The 24,669-nt window shown below is 37.8% G+C and overlaps 1 protein-coding gene across 2 annotated transcripts; it reads right to left on the bottom strand.

Annotated features, from left to right (window-relative positions):
• Positions 1-4,956: 4,956 nt before the first annotated feature.
• atp8b3 (ATPase phospholipid transporting 8B3) lies at positions 4,957-22,724 on the bottom strand. Of its 2 annotated transcripts, XM_056256381.1 has the most exons (28): positions 22,436-22,723; positions 21,591-21,641; positions 20,831-20,922; positions 20,537-20,650; positions 19,751-19,849; positions 19,534-19,595; positions 19,324-19,396; positions 19,047-19,117; positions 18,505-18,596; positions 18,229-18,387; positions 17,835-17,923; positions 17,132-17,325; positions 16,825-17,033; positions 16,723-16,745; positions 16,469-16,625; positions 15,233-15,421; positions 13,172-13,284; positions 12,918-13,082; positions 12,701-12,812; positions 12,544-12,619; positions 11,011-11,131; positions 8,632-8,818; positions 8,304-8,527; positions 8,040-8,123; positions 7,719-7,943; positions 7,483-7,621; positions 5,484-5,614; positions 4,957-5,393 (listed from the first exon to the last, which is right to left on the bottom strand). In XM_056256381.1, exons 2-28 carry the CDS (start codon positions 21,613-21,615, stop codon positions 5,160-5,162), a joined length of 3,459 nt encoding a protein of 1,152 aa, XP_056112356.1. In that variant the 5' UTR covers positions 21,616-21,641; positions 22,436-22,723; the 3' UTR covers positions 4,957-5,159. The 2 variants fall into 2 exon arrangements, with proteins under 2 accessions (XP_056112356.1, XP_056112357.1); XM_056256382.1 differs by lacking the exons at positions 8,304-8,527; positions 8,632-8,818 and having other exon boundaries at positions 22,436-22,724.
• Positions 22,725-24,669: the final 1,945 nt, after the last annotated feature.

Genomic DNA, 24,669 nt, shown 5'->3' with positions numbered 1-24,669 from the left:
TTTAACAAAAATTCTGAAAATAATTAATGCTTTAAATCATTCAGTATATCTGGTCTGTGATAAAACCAACTGAAACGGTAGAAATATCAGCAACATAACAGAAAAAGAAATCTTTAACCCCTAATCCCCTATTTTTCCCACTTACTTTCTCTTCATAATATTAAAGCGGGTAATTGGTACAAAATATTTCTATTTCTTATCAAACTTGTGATCCATGTATACGTAAGGCATTGATCATTTGAAAATTTAAAAAAAAAGGGAAAAAAAAAGACTTTCTAAAAGAATAACCAATCTTCGGAGGACTGCAGCTGGACATCTCTGCATTGCATGTGAACTACCACAGGTCATAACGGAAGGAACTTTCACTGACCATGAAAGAGACATTTCTCTTCTCTTGGCTCTGTTGAAGAGCACACAAAACAAAAACAAGAATTCCACCCGAAATTCCTCCGTAAAACCTTGAAAAACCCTGCCAAAATGGGTGCGAAACAAGGGCACAACCTTACCTCCGTGGGGAGATGTTCAAAATCGAAGGGGAGTTTTTTTTTTAGTGTCTTTGAATGCAACAGTAGCATTTCTGGAAATGTTGCAGGACTTGCTGAACAGATAAAAGTTGGCGCTGTTAATGCAAAAATGCTCTGAGCATTGGAGTTATAAGCAGGCCCAGATGGAATCTGGGGAACTACGGTGGAAAAATCAGTGGAATTCTGCGGAATGAATTCAACCATGGTGCAATGTGTAGCTGAAAGCATAATCAAATTAGCCAAAATATTTCATAAACGAATATTCAAGGAACAGCTGAATTCTGTGAATGACTGACATTCCACACAATCTTTCCACTTAATTATATGCGCAGATTCCATGTGGGCCTGGTTATGAGCATTAAGAGAGCAGATTTGTGCTACACAAATCAGCGGGCATCTATATGTACATTACCTGATAAAACTGACCTTTTGTTTGTAGTGAGAACCAGTGTGGCTACCTCACTGAGCTGGGTGGTTTGTGAAACAGCCACTGATACCAAAGATTCTTTGACCTGCCAATCCTGTGCTGCCAACGGGAGGAATACACACAAATACCAAAACCCCAATAGCATAACCAAAGCTGTTACAGGTGCAAACAAACAGACAAATGGATTTTAACACATAAGATGACATATACATACTCTCACACAGTGCAGTCAGACTGCATAGCACCACACTGAGGGATGCGGCTGCTATGCAGATTGAGTTGAGTGCCTTTTTCCTTCAACAACGGGTGGGACTGCTCTGGAACACACACGAGACACACACACACACACACACACACACACACTTTGGGTCAGTTCACACACAGAACGCGGTTTTTGTTAGTTTGTTCCATTTCGCTCCTTTTTAATAGTTTTTCTGTGTATACACTAACGTTTTTGACCGTTTCGCGGTTTTTCAATTTCTCTCGCGCGCGGACGCCGCTATTTAAAGGCGCCGCGTCGAGTTTAAAAACGCGTTTCGAGATCGTATGCCATTTTCCATGAACGCTGTCTGGCGTTTTTTTAAGAACGCCTATGTGTGAACAGCACCTTGCACAATTACTCGAACATACATGTACACTACTTAGGCATACAGATATTGAAGCACAGGGTGATTTTGACGTTAGTTTGACATAAACATGGCGTTTAAGCACTTTATAATGCCAATTTTATTTATTGTTTTTGGCACTATCACTTAACTGAAATTATTTGGGCTAAGAGCCCTGCAAAAATGCCCAGCTTTCTTTCACATTAGACTAATTTCTTTATTTCATATGCACTGTTGGATACTCGCAAAATATCTTTCAATGCTATCATTGTATTTTTTGATGTCATACACCCTGATGTCACTCAAAATGCCTGAGTACTGTACCCACATATGGCCTATTTTCATGAGCACTAATTTAAATCAAGCTATATCATAAACTTTTGACATAAGCCTACCAAAATGGACTTTATTCTAAGCAACATGGCTGGTTACAACTAACATTTTACATTGATTTAGGTCAAGAGCAGGTTTAAAATAAAATCAAGTTTTTGACAGTTTGGTTATTTAAATAGCTGTAAGTGATTCAGGAGAAGAGGCCATTTTAGAAGACACATTGAACCATTTCCCTCTTATATTTCTCCCATTGGAAACCACATGGACTTGGCGGGAAGGTGTTGACAATTGATTCTGAAATACCTCAAATGTTTTGTGTAAAGTTTATGTAATTTAGATTAAACTAATGCTAATTACAATGAGTACACTAACACTGCTAAGACTAATAATAGTTAGTTTTTGAACTTGTGACTTGAAGCTTTATACTGTTAAATTGTGTTTTTGTTGGTGTTGTTGTTTGGTTCACTCATTTGCCAATTTCTTGTTTATTATTATTATTATTTTGATCGATGGTGGTACATCATTCTTTATAAAAGAAAGACATTTGAATGTTTATAATGAAAGACATGACACAAAAGAAAAGGATTTGAGAGTGAAAGGAAAAAACAGAACATTGAAAGATGACAGAAAAGAGCAAAATCACAGTACGCTGAATTTCCAATATATGCATCGTTTTTTTCTAATGGTTTCAGTTTCAGCATTAGTCAGACTTTAACTATATGTTAATTATTTTTAAAGCTAACTAGATTGTGTTAAGTGCTCCTAGCATTAATTTAAAAAAAATAATGAAAAAACAAACTCCTCCCATTTAAAGTGGCGGGGACACTTTTTTCTGCATGACTATTGTATACTGTATAGAGTAAAGCTGGATCAACCTGGACTTTGGAGGGAGCGACTAGGACGAATAGACCCCGGGGAAGTTGGAGATGGGTGGGAAGGGTGGTAAAGGTGTTGGAGGGGTCTTTGTTTTGTAGAGTTTTCTGTCACTGTTGTTTTTCACTGGTTGTGTGCATGTATTGTTGCAGCCCTCTTTGCCCTCCTTGTATTTCTTTTATGTATATAACTCTTTAGTGGGGCATGACCGTTTATCCTGGGCAACTGAACTTGGTCATGTACACACGTCTCTTCTGAAAATGTAATCTTGTGTGCATTTGTTTACATGTGGCGTGTTTCTCGATTTGGGTTGCACACCATTTCACGCGAAACTGGAATGCTACCAGCCAGTTTTTTTTTTGCAACAGACCCCTCCAACCAGAAATGGTCTCTCATCGACTGTAAAACAGCATCATGTACATCATGTTTCTCTCCGGGTCTGTCTGCAGATTCAACCCCCCCGTCACACTGTGCTCTTCCTCTTCTGTTACCTGTCAATCAATCAGAACCAAGTGTCTTTGTGATGGTAGAAGACAATCAGTTTCAAAACTAGGAGAAAAAAATGGTAGAGAGAAGACAGGCTGAGAGGAGGAGGAGGAGAAGAGGAGAAAGGAAGGAGGAAAGAGGCTCATTGGTCAAGTAGGTGACTACTGCCCTATTTAGCTTGCTGTGGTGCTCATGATGTGCAACATTAGCTAACTTTGCAACCGCTCTTCCCTGTAGATTTGTATAGTAAAGCATAGGAAACATTTACTGTAGGTGTTTCAAGAGGTAGATTTAACTTCAACAAGAAATTTTAGCCACCAAAAATGGACAATAAATATAAGTTCCATGCTAAACATAATGCTAACACCAGCGTTCACTTTAGCATCTAGCTACATTGTTCTCTCACCTAACTAACCTACTCCCACACTGCTGGACCAATTGAAAAGAGCTAGCGCAGACAAGTGCTAACATTTGCGCTAACAATGCTCTCTAACCACAAATCGGTCAATAAAGAGCTGCTGAGGCTGGTAGTCTTTGCACAGAGAACTATGCAAAAATACAACAAAAAGAAAAAGCCTTTACCTCAATCTTAATCAATGTTGCTGGTTCAGGCTCTTTTCCACTTCAGTCACTATATGATGTCACCTGCACCAATTATAGACTAGAAAACTTGAAATGTTATGTACCTGCTTAAACCATCTCAAACTAGTCTGAACTGGCTTTCTAGGATTATTATTGTTTTTTTTATAGGTGTTTTTTGGGTGCTTGGCAGGCTGGGAGACCAATTCGCTGATTAGATAACCCAACTAAGACAGCAAACCACCTTGAGCTGGTTTAAATTCTTTATTTTTAAAGCAGGGAATTTAGCAGTGTAGCAAATTCGCCAGATTATTATATACTGAAACACTATATAGGGAAGAGTGTGCGCAAAATAAATAGCTCTTAATGAAAACGATTACATGCACACAAACTCTCCTTAGAGCACATCTACCCAAGCCAAAGACTGATCAAAGGGTAAAGACAATCCAAAAAAACAATCAGTGTGTGTTTCTGAAGCTGTAGCGTTGCCCTGGCTGACAATAATTTATGACAGGTGCAAGGATTCATGAATTTTAGCATTATAGTTCAATGTAAACACCTAGAAACTAAGATATTGAAGGACAAAATACCTGTCCCTGTTCAAAATCTTCTGTAGAAGACTTCCCAGTTTTAATATCCTGTTGAAGCTTCACATGCACACACAAACTTGTTCTCAGGCAGCTGTTTAAGGTTAAAGGGCATGTCATCATGGAGAGCCTCATTCCTCCTCCTGTCCTACAGGGGGAGCCAGAGAGCCTGTGGAGCACTTTTCATTTAGTGCAAATGGACAGGAGACAAATTGGAGTAATAACTGTTACAGGAAAAAAAAAACTAAAAAAGGTAATATGGGTAAATTGCGTGTTTTGAAATAAAATAAAACCATTGTTGAACACATTCACGCTATTGTCTGTTTATTTATCTAGCCTGGATTTGTTTGCAGAATAAAAAAAAAAAAAAAAATACATTTTCAGTTAAATATATTTATTTGTAAAGCATTTTTTTTGTGCAAAAATACAAGTATATTTAAAAGACCAAATATTACAAAACTAAAGATCATGGGATTTACCCAATCAACTGTTTGTCCCTATTTATGCTTACAGTACTTAGACAACAAAAAAAAAAAACGTTTTTGCATTTTAAAACGTACAAACCCAACCCAAAACGTACAAAAGATGTAATATATCGCTATCAATTGGATTAGGTGTATGATGGGCCTCCATTTTGGAAATGCGCCAAAAATCCTGGGTTTGTGGACCACTGACCTTTGGTTACAATATTTGCTACTGACATTTCTGTCACATTTTTAGTGCATAATAAAACACACTGAAGATGCTAGCATGAAACATCACCATTCATTTCTCTATGTGAACCCTGTGGAGATTCTTTCTTCAGACCATCTGCTGTAACTCTCCCGTCCTTTGGGGGCGCTGCAGAATGAAGCCCGACTCCTGTGCTGATTAACTTACCAAAGCCTTTCCCTTGGGACACCGCATAGGATGAACGACGCTGAAAGGTACCTCTCCGAAACCTTTGCAGCTCAACAGACTCATTCTTTGAACTGTGTATCTACATGTGTAAAAAGGAAAGTACGGTGAGCATAATCAATAACACAACATGTAATATATGTTATGTTAATTAGAAAAGGTAAGGATCTACCTTATGTTTGTTGGGGTTTGTTAATACAACACCTAAGGCTCGTATGGTTATTGAGGGGAGGACAGCAATAAAGGTGGTCACAAATATGGTCAGCCAAACCTCAGGGGTACTGAAAGCATTTGGGGATGATCCTGAAAATTCAAGATTCACATATTCAATAAGGAGTTCGACATTAAAGGATTTCGGGCTGAAATTCACTGTAAAGACTTCTTACATTCTTACATTTGCCCTCTGGTGGCCTACATGAATACATTTTCGCAACATTTCATTTTGAAAACATGAGGAAGGGTTCAAAAGGGTTCAAATTGTGATTCCCATGTTCAATTTTTTTCAATTTATATTAGACATAAGGTTAATATAGAAACAAGTTTTAATCAGTTAAAACTATGTGTAAAATAAATGTGTAATATACACTCACCGGCCACTTTATTAGGTACCCCATGCTAGTAACGGGTTGGACCCCCTTTTGCCTTCAGAACTGCCTCGTGGCATAGATTCAACAAGGTGCTGGAAGCATTCCTCAGGGAGTTTGGTCCATATTGACATGATGGCATCACACAGTTGCCGCAGATTTGTTGGCTGCACATCCATGATGCGAATCTCCCGTTCCACCACATCCCAAAGATGCTCTATTGGGTTGAGATCTGGTGACTGTGGAGGCCATTTTAGTACAGTGAACTCATTGTCATGTTCAAGAAACCAATTTGAAATGATTAGAGCTTTGTGACATGGTGGAAGTAGCCATCAGAGGATGGGTATATGGTGGCCATAAAGGGATGGACATGGTCAGAAACAATGCTCAGGTAGGCCGTGGCATTTAAACGATGCCCAATTGGCACTAAGGGGCCTAAAGTGTGCCAGGAAAACATCCCCCACACCATTACACCACCACCACCAGCCTGCACAGTGGTAACAAGGCATGATGGTTCCATGTTCTCATTCTGTTTACGCCAAATTCTGACTCTAACATCTGAATGTCTCAACAGAAATCGAGACTCATCAGACCAGGCAACATTTTTCCAGTCTTCAACTGTTCAATTTTGGTGAGCTCTTGCAAATTGTAGCCTCTTTTTCCTATTTGTAGTGGAGATGAGTGGTACCCGGTGGAGTCTTCTGCTGTTGTAGCCCATCCGCCTCAAGGTTGTGCGTGTTGTGGCTTCACAAATGCTTTGCTGCATACCTCGGTTGTAACGAGTGGTTATTTCAGTCACTGTTGCCCTTCTATCAGCTCGAACCAGTCTGGCCATTCTCCTCTGACCTCTGGCATCAACAAGGCATTTCCGCCCACAGAACTGCCGCTCACTGGATGTTTTTTCTTTTTCGGACCATTCTCTGTAAACCCTAGAGATGGTTGTGCGTGAAAATCCCAGTAGATTAGCAGTTTCTGAAATACTCAGACCAGCCCTTCTGGCACCAACAATCATGCCACGTTCAAAGTCACTCAAATCACCTTTCTTCCCCATACTGATGCTCGGTTTGAACTGCAGGAGATTGTCTTGACCATGTCTACATGCCTAAATGCACTGAGTTGCCGCCATGTGATTGGCTGCTTAGAAATTAAGTGTTAACGAGCAGTTGGACAGGTGTACCTAATAAAGTGGCCGGTGAGTGTATATATAATGAATAAGGTTAATAATCATTCATTTTTATATCCATTTTTCTAATTTTTTTTAAATATTTATTTAATTTTTCTCAATGTTTATTTTGAAAATCTATATTATTATTTTTACAAAACCTTTTGCAGTCATTTGTGATTACTGGATAAGTCATGGCAACAACTAAAATCATAGAAATATAATTTTTTGTTAATCTAAAATAAAAAATAAAAAACGATAATTAAAAATAGCTAAAATTGCTCTTCGTAATGACTGTTTTTAAAAAACAGAAAGCCTGATGAGGTGATATATAGAAAGTTTACTACATGATTAAATGTATTTTGTCTCTTCATCTAGAGATATGCAATTTATATGAATAATTATTAATCTGCAGACATGAATACCCAGGAAAAAGTAGTCTTTAGGTGAGGCAGTGAAGAGGCGAGCGCTATGGAGAGCCAGTGTGGACAGAAAGAACACCACTAAACTAAAGATGACTGCTGCGATGTTCCACTTGGTCCAGAATTTTGTATGTAGAATAACCTAAAACCGACAAGACACGAACAAGACAATACAGTTATCACTGTCATAATTGTTTGTAACGTAAATATTGCAGCCGTTATTTATGCCGTCTATTTACCTCGACAGTGGTGGCGAGCACCACAGACGTTTCCACCGTAACGGCTAAGGTCTGAAAATCGAGAGCAGAGTACTGCAATATTCCCATAGGTATGATGAAAAGGATGATGGAGGTGTAGAGAGAGTAGAGGAGTGTGACGGCCAGAACAAAAGGATTGAAAAGCTGCTTCTTCTGTCCAATGGAGTAGATCTCCGGCCAGCACAGACAGCTCTTAGCACTCACGTCCTATCCCAGAGTCAATGTAAACGGATAGACTGACAGATGAACCAATCAGCTTTTGGATTTGTTGTGATTGGTCAAAATGCTCTGTATTTGGCTTACCTGTTCAAAAAAACCCATGCACTGTATAGGCAGAGACGTGTACATTGTTGAGTAGAGGCTAATAAACCAGCTCTCGTACATGGGCTGGAAAACAGAGCAGAAAGTGCACCAAAAAAAAGCTGCTGATGTCATTTATTATCAGAGAATGTTGCATGTTGATTTAATCTCAAACAGATCTCAGTTTGACTGTAATAGCAGATATTATCACAGTGCGGTTGGGGTTGGTGGGTGTAAAGTGGATTAAGTGACCTAGTTGCTCTATACCTGAGCGCTGAAGCCATTGTAGAAACTGTACCAGATGTGCACCAGAGCAAAAGCAGTGGTTTTGTAGAGGAAATAGCGCAGAAGGATGCAGATGCGATAGTAGGACCAGTGCCCGTGCACCAGCAGCAGCCTGAGGAGGAAGCTGAACTGCGCCAGAGCGAAATCAGCATTCTGCACCGCCTGACTTCCCTCCATGCCGCAAAGACCCACGCCAATATGTGCCGCTGGTGAATATCAGAGATTTTTATTTATTAGCAAAGTGCAAATTTGATTTATTTAGCCAAATAGCAAATAATGATGCATTAAAATAGTTACTGTTTTTTCTCACTCTTGATCATGTTCACGTCGTTGGCACCATCTCCTATTGCCATGGTTATCGAAGTCGAATGTTTCCTGACCATCTCGACCACTTCGGCCTTTTGTGCCGGTGTCACGCGGCAGCAGAGCACAGATTGGCACTGATCAGAGAGAGCAACAAACTTCGCCCCCCATTCTGGCGTTTTGGTCAATTCTACCTGTAATGTACAGAAAGTAGATAGATATTATTACAATTTAAAATAACTGTTTTCTATGGTAATATATTTATAATGCAATTTATTCCTGCGATGGCAAAGCTGAATTTTCAGCATCACCACTCCAATCTTCAGTGTCACATGATCCTTCAGAAATCATTCTAATATGCTGATTTAATAAAACATTTCATATTTTGATTCTTTGATGAATAGAGATCTACTAAAGTCTTCTACCTAGTCTTTTTTTTTGTGACACTTTTGTTCAATCTAATATGGAAGCTTTTTTTCACCACAGAATAAAAAATTGAAAAAAGGTAATTGCGAGTTTTTATTCGTCTTTCGGATGAGACGTTAAACCGAGGTGGTCCCGACTCTCTGTGGTCACAAAAAATCCCAGGATGTCTTTCGAAAGAGTAGGGGTGTAACCCCGGCATCCTGGCCTCCTAATCATCCCCATATACTGATTGGCTTCATCACTGTCTCCTGTCCACCAGTAAGCTGGTGTGTGGTGGGCGTTCTGGCGCAATATGGCTGCCGTCCAGGGCCGTCGCTAGTGGGGTGAAAGGTGGTGACAATTATAGGGGCCCCCGCTGCCCAGGGGGCCCCACAAAATCCAGCAGTTATACTATTTAGGCCCCTGTTGTATGAATAATTCTAATATTTATATTAGTTGTATGCCTGAGATTTAAATGAAAACCACAAAAACGTGCAATTTGGGTAAATATTTTTCCAAATATCTGATTCTCTTACCTCCATAAAAATGGTTTAGTCCAACCTAAAGTATTTATTAATTATTCAGTCAGAGTCAGTGACAAACATCAGATGGACCCAATAAAATTGTAAGTCCCACCCCAGCTCATGAACAGAACCGATCAGAGTTGAGGCGGCAGCCTGAAGTTAACGATGAACTTGGTGGAAGAGCAGGAGACTAACTGACTGAAAAATGTCGGGGAAAAGAAAACATAAATCAGGGAACCAGAAATGCCAGGAAAGGACGGAGAGGGAGGCAAGGAGAGTGGTTGTATCCCAGTCGATCAAGACGTTCTTAAAGACCGGTTATATATTGTTATTTCGCTGGGAATTAGAAAACTTCCGTCTACAGTCTGCCGTGTACAGTCATTTTTGATTATCGGTGCGCGCCACAATCGACCGAATGATTACGTGGTCTAAATTCCTGTCTTTTTACACTATTGTAACTAGAGTTTTAAAAAAATTACACGAGTCACGACGCAATGCATTATGCATTTGACCTGCCGGCTGATGATATTTAAAACATAGAGAAAACACGAATACAACACACTGCACTTGGATGAATAAATGTATTCGCTTTATTTAATAATATTACCAGTTCCATATTATCTTTATTAAAAAATAAGACAATGAATGGTTTTATTTTTTTAATTAGACTGCATTCTTGTCAATTTCTAAATGTTTACTTTTTGATTTATGAATTATAACAGGCTGATGGGGGGGGGGGGGATTACTTTTTAAAAATTGGTTTTATTATTATTTAACAATTTCTTGCTTTTTGTTAGTTTTTATTAGTTGTAATTTTTATATAAACATTTAACTTTTAAAATAAAGGTTTTACAACAACATCACCATCTTCTGTTATGTGGTCCTCCATGTTCATCTATTGTACAGTATATGATATTGGTGGAGGGTGGTGGGGGCCCACATCAATATTTTTTCAGGGGGCCCCGAATCCTCTAGCTACGGCCCTGCTGCCGTCACATCATCCAGGTGGATGCTGTACATTGGTGGTGGTTGGAAAGCGCTTTGAGTGCGGAGAAAAGCACTATATAAATGTAATGGATTATTATTATTATCATCTCACAATTCTGACGTGATATAAAGTCTGAATTGCGAGTTATAAAGTCAAAATTGCGTGATATAAAGTCGCGATTGCGAGACAGAAAAATCAGAATTGCGTGATATAAAGTCGCAATTGCGAGACAAAGTCAGAATTGCATGATAAAAAAATTGCGATTGCGAGGCAAAGTCAGAATTGCGTGATTTAAAGTCGCAATTACCTTTTTTATTTTTTATTCAGGGGTGGAAACAAGCTTCCATAATTTAACGCATCCTTGCTGAACAAAAGTATTCATTTTTATCTCACTGACCCTAAACCTTTAAACAGTCGTGATATTTTTTATTTATTTATAAAATCCAAACCTTTGGCTTTAAATGCTCACCAGTTCAGGACCCGAGATGACAAGCGCAGCTTTGCTCTTCTCTGCTCTCCTGTCTGTGGTCCAAACCTCTGTCTCTTTAGACATGAGACGAACATCTGGAGAAGGAGACTCTAGAAGCTGCCTGGAGATATTGACAACAGTCATGTTGTGTTATATTACGTGTGTATGTGTATCTTTGTAACACTGTGCATGTTCTAACCATCTTACTAACCAGTGTCAAGTAATCTGTCTGTCCTCACAATATCGCAGCCAATCAGAACATATTCAATGCTTAACAGACTGCTATATTGGCAGCATCCAAAGAAATGTCACTGTGTGTGTGGCTATCTAGTGTGACGTGACAAAAATAGAAACCAATCAAAATGGCCAATTGGTGTGAATCAGCTTGCATACTTCTACTATATGCTTAGCTGGTGACAGGTATAGCACACACACTTTGAGGTTGTAGTATTCATTAAATAATTGGCGAAAAGTGCCAGGATGACTTTCTACTTCCACCAATATTCTGAAGTGCACATTCAGAGGACAATTTACTATCAAACAGGGTTAGTGAAAGGCAGTGAAATGAGACAAATGACGCTGGTTGGTCACATAACAATGAAAACATGGTGAATGTTGTAGGTCCGGATGAAATCGACAGAAATTATGGGTCATAAAATTATGTCATTATCTCAGACCCCCTTCTCGCGTACTGTTTACATGCAAGTTTTAGCTTTTTGCTAAATGTATTACCTTTTAAAATTTAACTTTAAGAGTCAAGCATTTAAAAAGCTATTGCTAGCAATTACGGTACAATAATAACAATAGTTGTTATTTTTGAATATTTAATTTTAATTTAAGGTTATTTAATTTTAATTGTTAATAATTATTTTTATTTGTTAATAAATATTTTATTGCTAATTTTGAATTATTATTACTATTCTTACTATTCTTACTATTTTTTTTAAATAATATAATTATAGATTTAAAAAGCTATTGCAATTTTGGAGGAAACAATAACAATAGTTGTTATTTTTGATGTTTAATATTTAATTTTTCATTTATTGTTAAAATATTTTATTTGTAAAATAAATATTTTATTGTTATTTTTTAATTATTATTATTATTGTTATTTTTCTTACTAATTATTTAAATAGTATAATTATACATTAAAAAAGCTATTGCAATTTTGGAGGAAATAATAACAATAGTTGTTGTTATTTTTGTTGTTTAATATTTAATTTTAATGTAATGTTATTTAATTTTCATTTTTAATTATTTATTGTTAATAATTTTTATTTGTTAATAAATATTTTATTGTTGATTTGTAATTATTATTATTGTTATTATTCTTACTAGTTATTTAAAAATATAATTATACTTTAAATTATTAATTTTATTAATACAATTATTTATTAATAATACAATTATATTTTTATTATTTTATTAATTAATATTATTATACATGTATATAAAAATTTTTTTACATACATTTGTCTTGTCACATGCTGCTTATTACAGCATTATTATTAGCATAATATGAATGTTTCTGACCTAAGCTCCTCCCCTTCTATCAGGATTGTGTCTGGATCCATCAGTTTGCACGCATATCCCACATTCACAGCCGTTTCTGTTGAAAAGAAGTAGCAGACAACATAAATTTCTTTTCATTTCACTTCTTCAAACCAACTTATATGCTAAAACACAGCACCTGTTTTGTCTCCCGTCAGCACCCACACCTTCACCCCCGCCCTCCGCAGGGAGGCGATGGTCTCGGGTACACCTTCCTGGAGACGATCCTCAATAGCCGTCACACCCAGCAGCTACACAAACAGGATTGTTTTATAACACAATGCTAAAGCATTTGACCATTTCCCTTAAGTTGACTCCAGAGACTGATTTGTTTCATAATAACTCCCTTTGAGTACCGTTAAGTCTTTTTCCATTTGGTCATATATGTCTTCGAGCGCAGTGTCCTGGTTACCCGTCGCTGTGCCCGCCTGACTGAGGGCGCGGCTCCACTCCGTCCACAGGGTTTCGGGAACAGAGCGCACCGCCACACACAGAGTCCTCAGACAGCCCTGAGCAAACAGCTGACAACCGCACACACATCCAAACACATGAACAACTGCGTCGTACATCAGCTCTTACTCAACCATGTTTCCTCTTAAAGTCGCCTCACCTCTAGAGCTCTCTCGGTACTCTCCTGAAGTAGCCAGTCCCCCTGAAGCCTCTCCAGAATAACCATATCTGCACCTTTACAGTACAGCTTCAACCGTCCTCCAGGGTCCCGCACTACACACACACCCACCCATACAGTTAAGCCCAAAGTATACTTTGATTTTTATGCGTACGCTAGGGTATGTGTACAGCGCGCATAATGTAAATTTCGTCATCAGCGCGGATCGTCATCCACCCGTACTCTACGCTCAGCTCGCATATGTGCCGTGAATTTTTTTGCCGCAAATGAGTTTGTCCACACACTCTCATGGAAATTCGTAACCTTTTTACGTTTTTGCAAATTCATACAACCTCATTGGTATGCTTTCGTATGATCCGCAATCACACCACTGATGGTTAGGTTTAGGAGTGGATCTTCATTCTCGAGTGAATCTTCATTCTCATATGGATCACATCGTACAAATTCAAACGAAATTGCCAACTCGTAAAATAGTTGTGTTCTCATGAAGTTTAGCTAACAGCAACAATATACCCTTGCATTAAGGAGCACTAGAGTGAGGGGGTTAAGAAAAACATACAACTCCAGCTTAAAGGGTCATGAAACCCCAAACCAAATTTTCTGAGATTTTTACAGAGGTATGTGTGTTGAACACCATTGAAGACAATGTTAGCATCAGTTAGATTTAATAGTAGGGTTAAGATGGTTAAATTTGAGTTTTTTTCCGCTTTTTTCGTCTTCCGGGTTTAAAATCTTCATCGTGTCCACGTCACAGGCTGTGACGTGGCAGTGCACTGTGAGTGCGTTGATGACTCATCGGTGTCTCATAATTATTAATGAGACTGAGTTTTCATATCCTATGAGAAGACACTGTCTCTTAATTATTCATGACACCGCGTGGATCTTTCCAATGACAGACATGTCAAACTGTGATATCGCGCAGTAGATGAGAGAGGCAATCACGGGACGCACGCAAGTTTTTGTTTTCGTGGTGCAAAAGTCCAATTGGGTTGAATATGTTTCCCCGCGATGCTGCCCGGGCTAGACTCTGGCTCCGGGCGGTTGGTTTTCCATCAACCACGGACACATCTAAACGTGTGTGCCGCAAAAAAAAATTCTCGAGAGAGCTTCGAGAATTGTGGACTTCGCCTTGTTGACAACCAATGCAGGTTGCGTCTTGCGAGTGATGCGGTACCAAGTCCCGAGGACTTTTCTATCCCATCAGAGGTGTGTGTGTGTGTGTGCCTAAAATGAGAAGTCATCCACCTCCACAGAGCCATCTTTATTATGGGGGTTCAGGGGGCGCGTAGATCTAGGCTATGCACGGAACGTTTTTTTTAAGCGGCAAATTAATAATTTTCAAATATATGTATTTATAGTGTCTATAAACAACTATATATTTTATAATGACATTATAATTATACATGTAGCCTACATGAATATGTTCTCAATAGAATTACTGTAGGCTAATATAGCAGGGCATTCAGTTACTTTTGAAAGGACAATAATAAAGTGTCGTATTTCATAAGACTTTAACTTTGCCAGCTATAAAAAAAAAATCTAGCATTTCCTCACGTTTTACCACTGCTTTTAGTGACAGTCGATATGCATGGGATACTGGCGATGACAGTGATGGCCTTACCACACCCCTTCTCACAGCCATCCACGCCCATTTAAGTTGCATTTTTCAAAAAGATTGTGAGCTAGACTTGAGCTGAAAGAGGGGGGTTTCATGACCCTTTAAACTAGTACAAAAACAAGTTTATCGCTAATACCCTCTGGAGAGAAATAGCTCAGACACTGGACACGAATGAATCTTTCTAGTGCGCATGTGTTCAGCGGACGCCATCAAATGGACAATGCTTTTGAAGCATCAAAGTGTCAGTTGCGTAGTTGTCTACGGAGGGACAGAAAGCTCTCAGATTTCATTAAAAACATCTTCATTTATGTTCCGAAGACGAACGATAGTCTTACGGGTTTGGAACGACATGAGGGAGGGTAAATGATGACAGAATTTGAATTTTTGGGTGAACTATCCCTTTAAGAGCAGTTGTTGAAACTCACCCAGCACTGACATGCGTCTCCTCTTGCTGGTGAAGTCCAGGATGGCCAGGAGCTGATAGTTTCGCGTGAGGCCCATCTCGCTGATGGTGAGAGTCTCACGTGTGCGCGACAGAAACACCCAGCCGAGCTCCCGCGCTGCACAGACCAGAGCTTCCTCATCTGGAGAGGCAGCCTGGTAATGAGGTAACCCTGTATATTTATAAAACACAATTTGCTTTTTACACGTCTTTCTATTTTATGATTGTTTCAGTGCAATATTCCATCTGGCATCTGTTCATTGGGGTTAAAGCATCAAAAAGGTGTAGGCACCTATTGTATTTGTTCACTTTATTCTTATTCTGACTGGTTTAAGGTAAAAAAGGAAGGTCTGAACTTCAGTATGAGCAGTTTTGAAGTTCGTAAATCCTCTCAAACCCTCTAGCGCCACGACAGCTTAAAAGTTACACTACTGCTCAAAAGTTTGGGGTCAGTAAGATTTGTTTTTTAAGAAATTAATACTTTTATTCAACAAGGACACATTAAGTTGATTAAAAGTGACAGTAAAGACGTTTTTAATGTTACAAAACATTTCTATTTTAAATACATGCTGTTCTTTTGAACTTTCTTTTCATCAAAAAATCCTGAAAAAAGGGCATTACGGTTTCCAGAAAAATATTAAATCGTTTTCAACATTGATAATAATCAGAAATGTTTCTTGAGCAGCAAATCAGCATATTAAGAGTGATTTCTAAAGGATCGTGCGACACTGAAGAGTAATGATGCTGTAAATTTAGCTTTCGCGTCACAGGAATAAATTACATTTTCAAATATATTCAGTTATTTTAAATTGTAATAATATTTCACAATATTACTGTTTTTACTGTATTTTTAAATGCCGTCTTGATTAGCATAAGGGATTTCATTTAAAAAATGGCACTGACCCCAAACGTTCAAACAGTAATCTATGTTTTTGCTGATAATCTTCATGGTCAATAACCAATTCTTTAGACCAAACAGGAAAAGGGGGGTTTTGAACATGTGATTCTGCTGCACTGGGAGTAATGTCCTGTTGATCAATGTTAACTTTGGGGCCCCCTGGTGGCCAATAGTCGTATATTCTAATAAAATCTATTGTATTGCTGCCCCTGTAATTATATCTTGCAACCATATTTTAATCCTTTCATCTTCATTACCTCTAGCAAATACAATGTTGTGATAAATTGTGATAATGGCAGAATAAATGGCATTTCTACCAACCATCCCTCCACTCGCTCATGACAGTGTGACAAAGGGCCAGAGCGGTGAAGAACTCTTGGCACTCAGGGCTGCTCCGTTCACGCAGCTTGTCCACCAAACGCTGGTCGGAAAACTTCATTCCACCACAGGAAAACCGGTTCCAGCTTAAGTCTAGTGGCTTGATATAGAAATAAAATAGCTTTAGAAATAAAAGTGTGATGTGTTCTTTTAGTCTGGGTCAGTAGATTTAAACATTTAAACCTCTTAAATCATACCTTGAATTCCCCTGCCATGTCACCTGAACAAACAGACAGATGTCCTTATTGACAATTTTAATATACAGAAGGCTGAAAAGAGTGTCAAAGAAATTGACGGACCGTAAATGTGTCCGGCGATGAAGCACTGACGAAAGAGCAGCCGGTTTTGCGTGAGAGTGCCGGTTTTGTCGCTGAGCAGGTGGCCCACCTGACCCAATTCCTCATTCAGGGTGGTTGTACGGGCCTGAGCGGGGCTGTCATTGTCCTCCCAGTACATCTCAACATCCCGGCTAATCAGATAACAGTGCACCATGTGGATCACATCAAATCTGGTGTGGGACAATGAATCAGTGAGCAAAATATTCAGAGATAAAAGGATCTAAATCTCAAAGGAAGGCATCATAAGAATATGGAGAGCCATTGTTACGTTATATAGAGAGACATGGGCATAGAAGGACTAAGCAAAATGATGTAGCCCCAGAAGGAGAGGAAGCCCAGGTAGGCAGGCGAGGAGTCACGCTGCAAGACAGACACAACGTCGTACTGAGGGGAAACCCTGTACTCAAATATCCCCGCGCCCACAGCGAGGAGGAGAGCCGTCATCAGCATGAAGAGCAGAATCTGAAACATGAGATATAGTGATTTAGGCAGGGAACAGATCCATTTATAATATCTAAATAATATTAGTTTGTCAACCTCAGGTGAGCAATACTAAACACATACCGTACATGAAATACAAATTTGCATTCTTGTTATCAACAGTTGAGACGTGTAACTCCTAAATTATGTTTTTATTTTATTTCTAGAAATAAACATTTAATAATATTTATACTGTATATATAAACAGTCCAGAATGGGTAACAACATTGCTAATCTAAATTAGAAAATGGAATTGAGATTATTTAATTGTCTTCCCACTTATATTTTTGGTAAATTTGGTTAAGTATTTCTTACTACAATTAATCTAATAACTGATTATGAACACATATGATATGATATTTAATTGTTCTATATAGTCAAGAAGGTCAAGCAAGCTACTACTGTTCATGCTAGGTCAATTTTATGTTAGATAATAGTAGATATAGTATCTCAACTAAGAGTTACGTATGAAGTTTCTTCCTCTCTCTTACCACCAACACCGTTTTGTTTAGTAATATTTCCACCCGTGTTTTCTTCAGTTTCAGACGGCCACAGTTTTGCAGAATTTTACTATCCGAGCCTGTTGAGGTCAAAGAAATCCATTTAATTTTTCATTTGTCTCAGGCCATTTCTACAGAATCCCTCAAGGGACAGTGATTGGAGCAAAAAATATATTTCATTGCTTTTGCTTTCCCCCAAAACCTTTGCATTTTTGCAAGTTTCTCAGGCCAATGGAAAATATTGGCGAGAGAATGCAAAAGCATTGACATTTTGACACATTTTCCCTCCCTTCCCATATTTTTTTCCATCAACATGTCCATTTAGGGGCTCCAAAATTTCCATCCAGCTGTCAGCATTCACCTTAATAGCACAGATTTGACTTACCTGTGTATATGGCCAGTCCATAGGCTGTGTCTGTGTTTCGCAGTACAGTTCCTCGGAGGAGCAGGTGGTCTGTGTCCAGAAGGTGGCGCTCCCCTTTCCAATGTAACTCACCTTTGAAAGAATGCAGGTTACCATTTGGTTCCTCACACCACACAATACCTAAGTTGAAAAGAGAGAGAGCGAAAGCTCCAAAGGTAAAAGAAATGAATAGAAAGCTTATCTTTTGGTCACTACGAATGAATGGCTCCAATGTTTGCCCAAAGAGTCCATACAAACCATCAAAAGACCCCAGGTTTTGCTTAGCTGAATCTCCATTCAGCTCAGCATGGGTTACATTCAGAGCCTGGCGAAACTTCAAGTTGGTTTCTCTGCAAACAGCCGAATAATACAGTGAAAACATGCTACATTAGCATTAGAGCTAATTTTCCACAACACCATAATAATCAAGTTCATAAAAAAAAAACAAGTTTATTGAACTGCTTTGAATATCACAGTGACCATTTATTTATCATTTTTGTGTGTGATGTCATTCTGAGTAGTTTAGCCCAAACAGCAGAATTAATACCATGAAAAAAATGCTAGTTAGCATTTGCGCTAATTTTCCACAACTTGTATATTATTACATGATATATTTGAGGGTTTATTTCACCATAATAATCAAGTTCATAAAAAAACAAGTTTATAGAACTGCTTTGAATATCACAGTGACCATTTGTTTATCTTGTTTGTGTGTGATATCATTCTGAGTAGTTTAGCAGTTAGCTTTAAGCTGGCGTGAGAAGTTATGGCATCTGTCCAGGGTGAGATGCGCTTCTTACCCATCAATGTCTGCCGTTTCTACATAGCAAAGGCTGTGTGGCTCAGTGCTGCACAAGAGCAGCAGATCTGCCTGAAATCAACAACAGGAGAAACTTTATGGGCGTCAAACATAGCTAAACATGTCTGTAGTTAACCTAAAGGTAGGAAATGACTTGATCTATCCACTACAAATCAATTTGAGACAAAAAAATGGTTTGGAATTTGACACTATTTAAGTGTCCAGATTCTTTTTTGGGCTGCTGTAGCTGGGTTAGGAACACAAATGCACACACTCACAGGTATGACCTTGTCCTTATGAATCCGGAGAATGTCACCAACACGTACATCTTTCCACTTAACAGTTTCGAAGCTGGAAATGAGATATTCAAGAGTGGAAGACTTTTGAATTGAAAGATTCTCTGTAAATCTAAACTCAGATGATGATGTGTTTGTTTTGCTTCTGAGGAGCTTTGGTCTCAACTATCTCCAGGCCAGTATTATACTTACCCCTCAGGAGTGAGAATGTCACAGGGGCGCTGGTTAATTTGCGCATCACTGCGTCGGCGGCCCTGAGAGGCGTAGGAGCAGAGGGAACATTATGCATAGATGTGGAAGTAATGGGGAAATGGCTGAATACTGAGATACTACTGGCCTTCAAACTTCTATATTAGTGAAAGTAGTTTAAAAGTATCGGTTGAGAGAATGTCAAGAATGATAGACTCACCACGTCGGTAGCCAGATCTTTAAATCCACGCACAAGCAAAACAAACAGCAAAGGAACCATTGTGCTGTACCAAGGGATGGTTGCAATTATAGGAACACACTGTAAATGAAACCAAAGATGTACAAAACAGCTTCAATTTTCACTTAAATTAGGAAACTTGTTGAAAAGTATGTATTTATATGTAATTATATACAATGTATTGTTATTAGATGTTTACATGTATACATATATATGGCCGGTAACTTAAACATTTAGAAGCCGTGAGTGAAAAAGTTAATTTCAAACCCTGTGTGTGTATATGTATATATATATATATATATATATATAATACTGTATACATAGCCTATATATACACAGGATCACATGGCTTACAAAAATGAAGTTCATCCATCATGCCAGTTCAAATAGAGACTCAAATAGGGTCAAGAATAAAGGATATTATAGCCAAGTTGTCAAGTACTCCAGGATTTATGAATTGAAACTCAAATATTTACTCTGATCTTTTTATGCTTTCTCATTTATCCAATTTATTTTAAGAAAGGGTGACTGCCATTTTCAGCCATGACTATGTAATTTTGTCTTTTTCAAACAGCAGGTGTTTTACTATTTGCCAAAGAGCATGTGTCATTCATCATTTCATCATGAACTCGAGCGGCCACCTTGAACTATAGTATTCTATAGTATTCATTTGGGAAAAAATGTGCTAGTCAAATATTCCTCATGGGCTTGGTATTTAAACTTAAATTAGCTGCATGAATCTTTGTATCACAGAAAAACTCCACAAACCTGCAAAACCACAATAAGTAGGAAGAAAAGATTCGCCGCTCGTTGGAACTGTTCATACAGGTTAAGGGGCAAAAAGGTCAGAGGGGTGTATTTGTAGCTCCGCACCACATTGTCCTGGCAACAAAACCCATTAGGAACATGTCAAGTAATGAATAAAACTTAGCACTTGCTTTCAAACCAGCTGAAAACATCAACATATGAAGCAGAAGGCAGCCCAAAGGTATAAAATGTTGTTTAACGCTTCCATAACTACTTCTCCCTAGCCAATATGAATCAAAAAGGTTTCTCACATACAGCGTAACGCCCCCAGCGGAAACAGAGGAAAGATTTTCGGCGACAGGACTGATGAAAATGACGGCCGTTGGGCCGCACCTCCCAACTGACTCCTGAGGGGTTAAAGTAAAGAAAAGATGATTGAACATCACATCATCCAAAACATTCAATGTTAGAAAGGAATCACCTTAATTGGACATTTTTTTTTACACTAAAATGTGGGTAATATAAAATGCATGCATTTAATACATAATTTCCTGAAGTGGTTTACTGATTGTGATTTCTGTTATAATTATTGCAGTATGCAATGTGTGAATTATAGACACTGTAGACTCAAATTTTCTTGTTTTATTCGCTTTTTACATTTCATAACAGTAACATTCATAAAGACAAATGCAAAGATATTTTAAGGGGAAAACACATGGGAATCATTTTAAAAAAAAACATGCTTCTCACCTCCATCAGAGGTATTAAATATCATTTAATTATACTTCCAAGCTGAAAAAAATAAAGTCTTCCCACAACATATTCTGAGGTTTGTAGAAACGCTCAGATGTTGGTCTTTTTTTTTTTTAACTCTTGACATTTGGCAAGATAAACCTAAAATAAAATTTTGAATGTGGAGGATATTTATACCATTATATTTTATAGAATAACTCATCCTAGTTTTCTGTTCATTTTGGACAAGTTGAATAACAGCATATGAAAGCTCATGAATGTACTGAACTGAATAATTACATTAGCTGTTTGAAAGATAAATAAAATGTCAGTAATAACCAACCTCTTTCGGTCTTGCTACCAGTCATGATGGAGTAATACACAGAGATTGAGACTGTTGTGGAAAAGAAGGATGAAAACCATATTAACAGAGGTCAGTATGACAGTGGCCAGTCTCGCAGGCACTTGCATAAAATCTGTTATTCATTAGACTGTTTCCATGCTTACCTGGGACAAATAGACAGTAAGAGTCATCAAACAACTAGCATGTTATATATAATATAAATAAATGTTATAATATATAATTTAGTAGTATTTCATTTTATTTAATAATATATATATATATATATATATATATATATATATGTTATAATATAAATGTTTAAAAGTTATCATATACTTATAATATACTAATAAATTAAATAAATAAAGGAATACATGTATGTGTATTGTTAATGTTACAATATGTAGGCCTAATTAAAAATAAAATATACTAACAAATATTAGTAAAATATATATTTGTTTATAAATATAAATTAAAATAATATGTCAAATGTATTATATAATCAAATGGCATACTACATAATTTAAACAAATGTGTACAATATATATATATATATATATATATATATATATACTGTATATACAGTACTATTTCATACCTGGTACATAAAATAATACTGGATTATATGATAAATGCACACATGATGAAATATGAACAGATTCAGAAGCATGTGAACACTGAGGAATATAACATTTAGCATCACCTGTCCCATTCCTGTCTTTGGGAACGGGAGTAGCCTACATTCCATCCAGAAATAGAGACACAGTAACACTCATATGATCTGATTAGTCAAACTAAGTGCTAAACTGTGAACACTGGGGAGTTTCACCCACAAAACACCTCACCTGCTTACTGTTTTTTGTTCCTTGATCACAGATCCCAAAGGGCTCACTTTCCGCGCTCTTCTCCCCAGCGTCTCATCCAGGTCGCCTAAATCACAGATCCAGGTGTTCCTCGCCCCAACAAACCCCTGAGTCTCATGCATATGTTAGCGCATTTGTTGAATCATGTCTTTTTCGCTCTTCTGTTTATCTCCAGTGTTGTATTTGGAAATAAACTCCTCTCAAATCTCCTTCTCTCCTGCTCTATCTCCTCCCTCTCCATATCTCCTCCCTCTCAAATGCACGACTGGGGAATTTGTGCAAATGTGCTCCACCAGGTAAAGGAGGGGGCTGGAACTCGATATGCACTATCCAGCAGCACAGGTGGGAAAAGAAGCGGAGAGAATAAAAGACGGGAATAATGTAGGCCTAACATGAAAAGTTGGGAAAGGAATAGAAAAAGCAATAAAACTTAAGTTCGTATTTCGTAAAACAAATTGTAAAACTACCGCCGAAACTTTTTACGCTCCCAATAGATCCCTTGGGATTTTATTGCCGCTGCCGCAAGTTGTAAATATTGCGTTTTGGGGGAGACAAAACCCCGACGCGGTAGCCTACTCATCAAATACATTTATACGTAGACGCTAAAGTTATCATTTTAGTCTTTCTTGGAGTGAACAGGCCTTGTCAATAACGATAATGATATAGTATTAAAAATAGTTCTAAATGCAACAAGAGTCCACTAACTATACTGCATTAAAGAACGATATCGTTGGAATCACTTGAACGATAAAAACATTGACGGCCAATCAGAATCCACCTGACTTTAGCTCGAGTATTTAAAGCAGCAGACAACATAACTGTGCGTGTGCAGCGAGTAGACTACAGAACAATAACGCTATGGTGTGGACGCTATAGTTATCATTATCATTATTGGTGTGAACAGGATTTTATACGAGTGACTTAGCACCGGTTTGAGGTAGGCTGATAATGAAATGCAGCGCTGCAATGGTCGACAGCAAATATCTGACTTGATGACAGGTCTAATGACATATGACATAAAAACAGCAGACATTTATGACATTTATGCTTTTTTCATCAAAACATTGTACCATGGTTGAGTCATTTGTTGTCAAAACAGCATAAAGGTTGTGATTTCATTGAATCAGAGGGATGTACTATAATTCATGGAAAAAGCATGAGGATATGTGTTCAGAATAGCATATTTCACTTTATATTGCCATGCAGTGTGTATACTGTGCACAGTATGTAAATGTTCTGCATGAATGGACTACATTTGCCTAAATATGTATAGAACAAACACTGTAAGGAATACTATATTCCACAATGCAACATGCACGACTTGACCTTTTGCATTGGTCAAGCTGTAGGTAAGTTTGCACACTGCCATAAAATAATTGTTTTTAAATGGTCAGTAGCCAACCACTCACATTTGGTAGATTTCGAATAAATGTGTTAATCTGTCTGGTCAGAGTTCTCCTAAATATATATTTTGAAGTGGCTTTGCTGTTGTTTGGTAAGTCTGATATTGACACAGTATTTAATATGATATATAATATAACAATAACATTGTAGAAAAAAAAGGCTTTCGTGCCATTTAACCACCATTCATTTCTCTTTGTGTACCTGTGGAGATTCTTTCTTTAAATGGCCAGCTAAAGGCCCATTCATACAAAGAATGATTACTATAAAGATAATGATAACTACCGGTATATTAGCATCCATAGCCAATGATATCGTTCTGCTTATTCTAAGCACTAGCTTTGGTTTTGTCGTCTGCCACTTAAAATACTCAAGCTCTTAAACAATAATGGTTTCCGATTGGCTGTCAATGTTTTTATCATTCATAATCTGGAAAAAAAAAAATCTGAAAATTATTCCAACAATATCGTTTCTTTGTGCCATTATCGATATAATCGTGGTGTAGACTCTGGTATTCTTTTATATTCAGAATGATTTATTGAACTATATCGTTTTTGTTAAAGTTATCGTCTTCGTTGTGAATGGGCCATAACTCTCCTGTCCTGTGGGGGCGCTGCAGATGGAAGCCCAACTTTTGTGATTAACTTTCTAAAACTTTCCCTTCAGCGAGAGGATTAACAATGCTGAAAGATATCTCTACAAAAAACACAACTGCAACTCAATTCGTTGATCTGTGGATGGTAAGTAGACTAGAAACATTAGAATAATACCTAAAAAAGGCTTTGTGGGAGGAAAACTGACTATTGATGTTTTCA

Source organism: Rhinichthys klamathensis, unplaced genomic scaffold (assembly GCF_029890125.1).
Source record: "Rhinichthys klamathensis goyatoka isolate OS25496 unplaced genomic scaffold, OSU_Roscu_1.1 h1tg000127l_1, whole genome shotgun sequence".
NCBI lineage: Eukaryota > Metazoa > Chordata > Actinopteri > Cypriniformes > Leuciscidae > Rhinichthys > Rhinichthys klamathensis.
This window is presented reverse-complemented; position numbering and strand designations above follow the sequence as displayed.

What these genes read in the sequence shown, in the direction of transcription:
- atp8b3 (XM_056256381.1), bottom strand. Translation starts at nt 21,615, where the DNA reads ATGACTGGTAGCAAGACCGAAAGAG. An exon ending in GACATTCTCACTCCTGAGGG is followed by an intron (nt 19,397 to 19,533) that starts GTAAGTATAATA and finishes TCTCATTTCCAG; the next exon opens with CTTCGAAACTGTTAAGTGGA. An exon ending in AAATGGAAAAAGACTTAACG is followed by an intron (nt 12,813 to 12,917) that starts GTACTCAAAGGG and finishes CTGTTTGTGTAG; the next exon opens with CTGCTGGGTGTGACGGCTAT.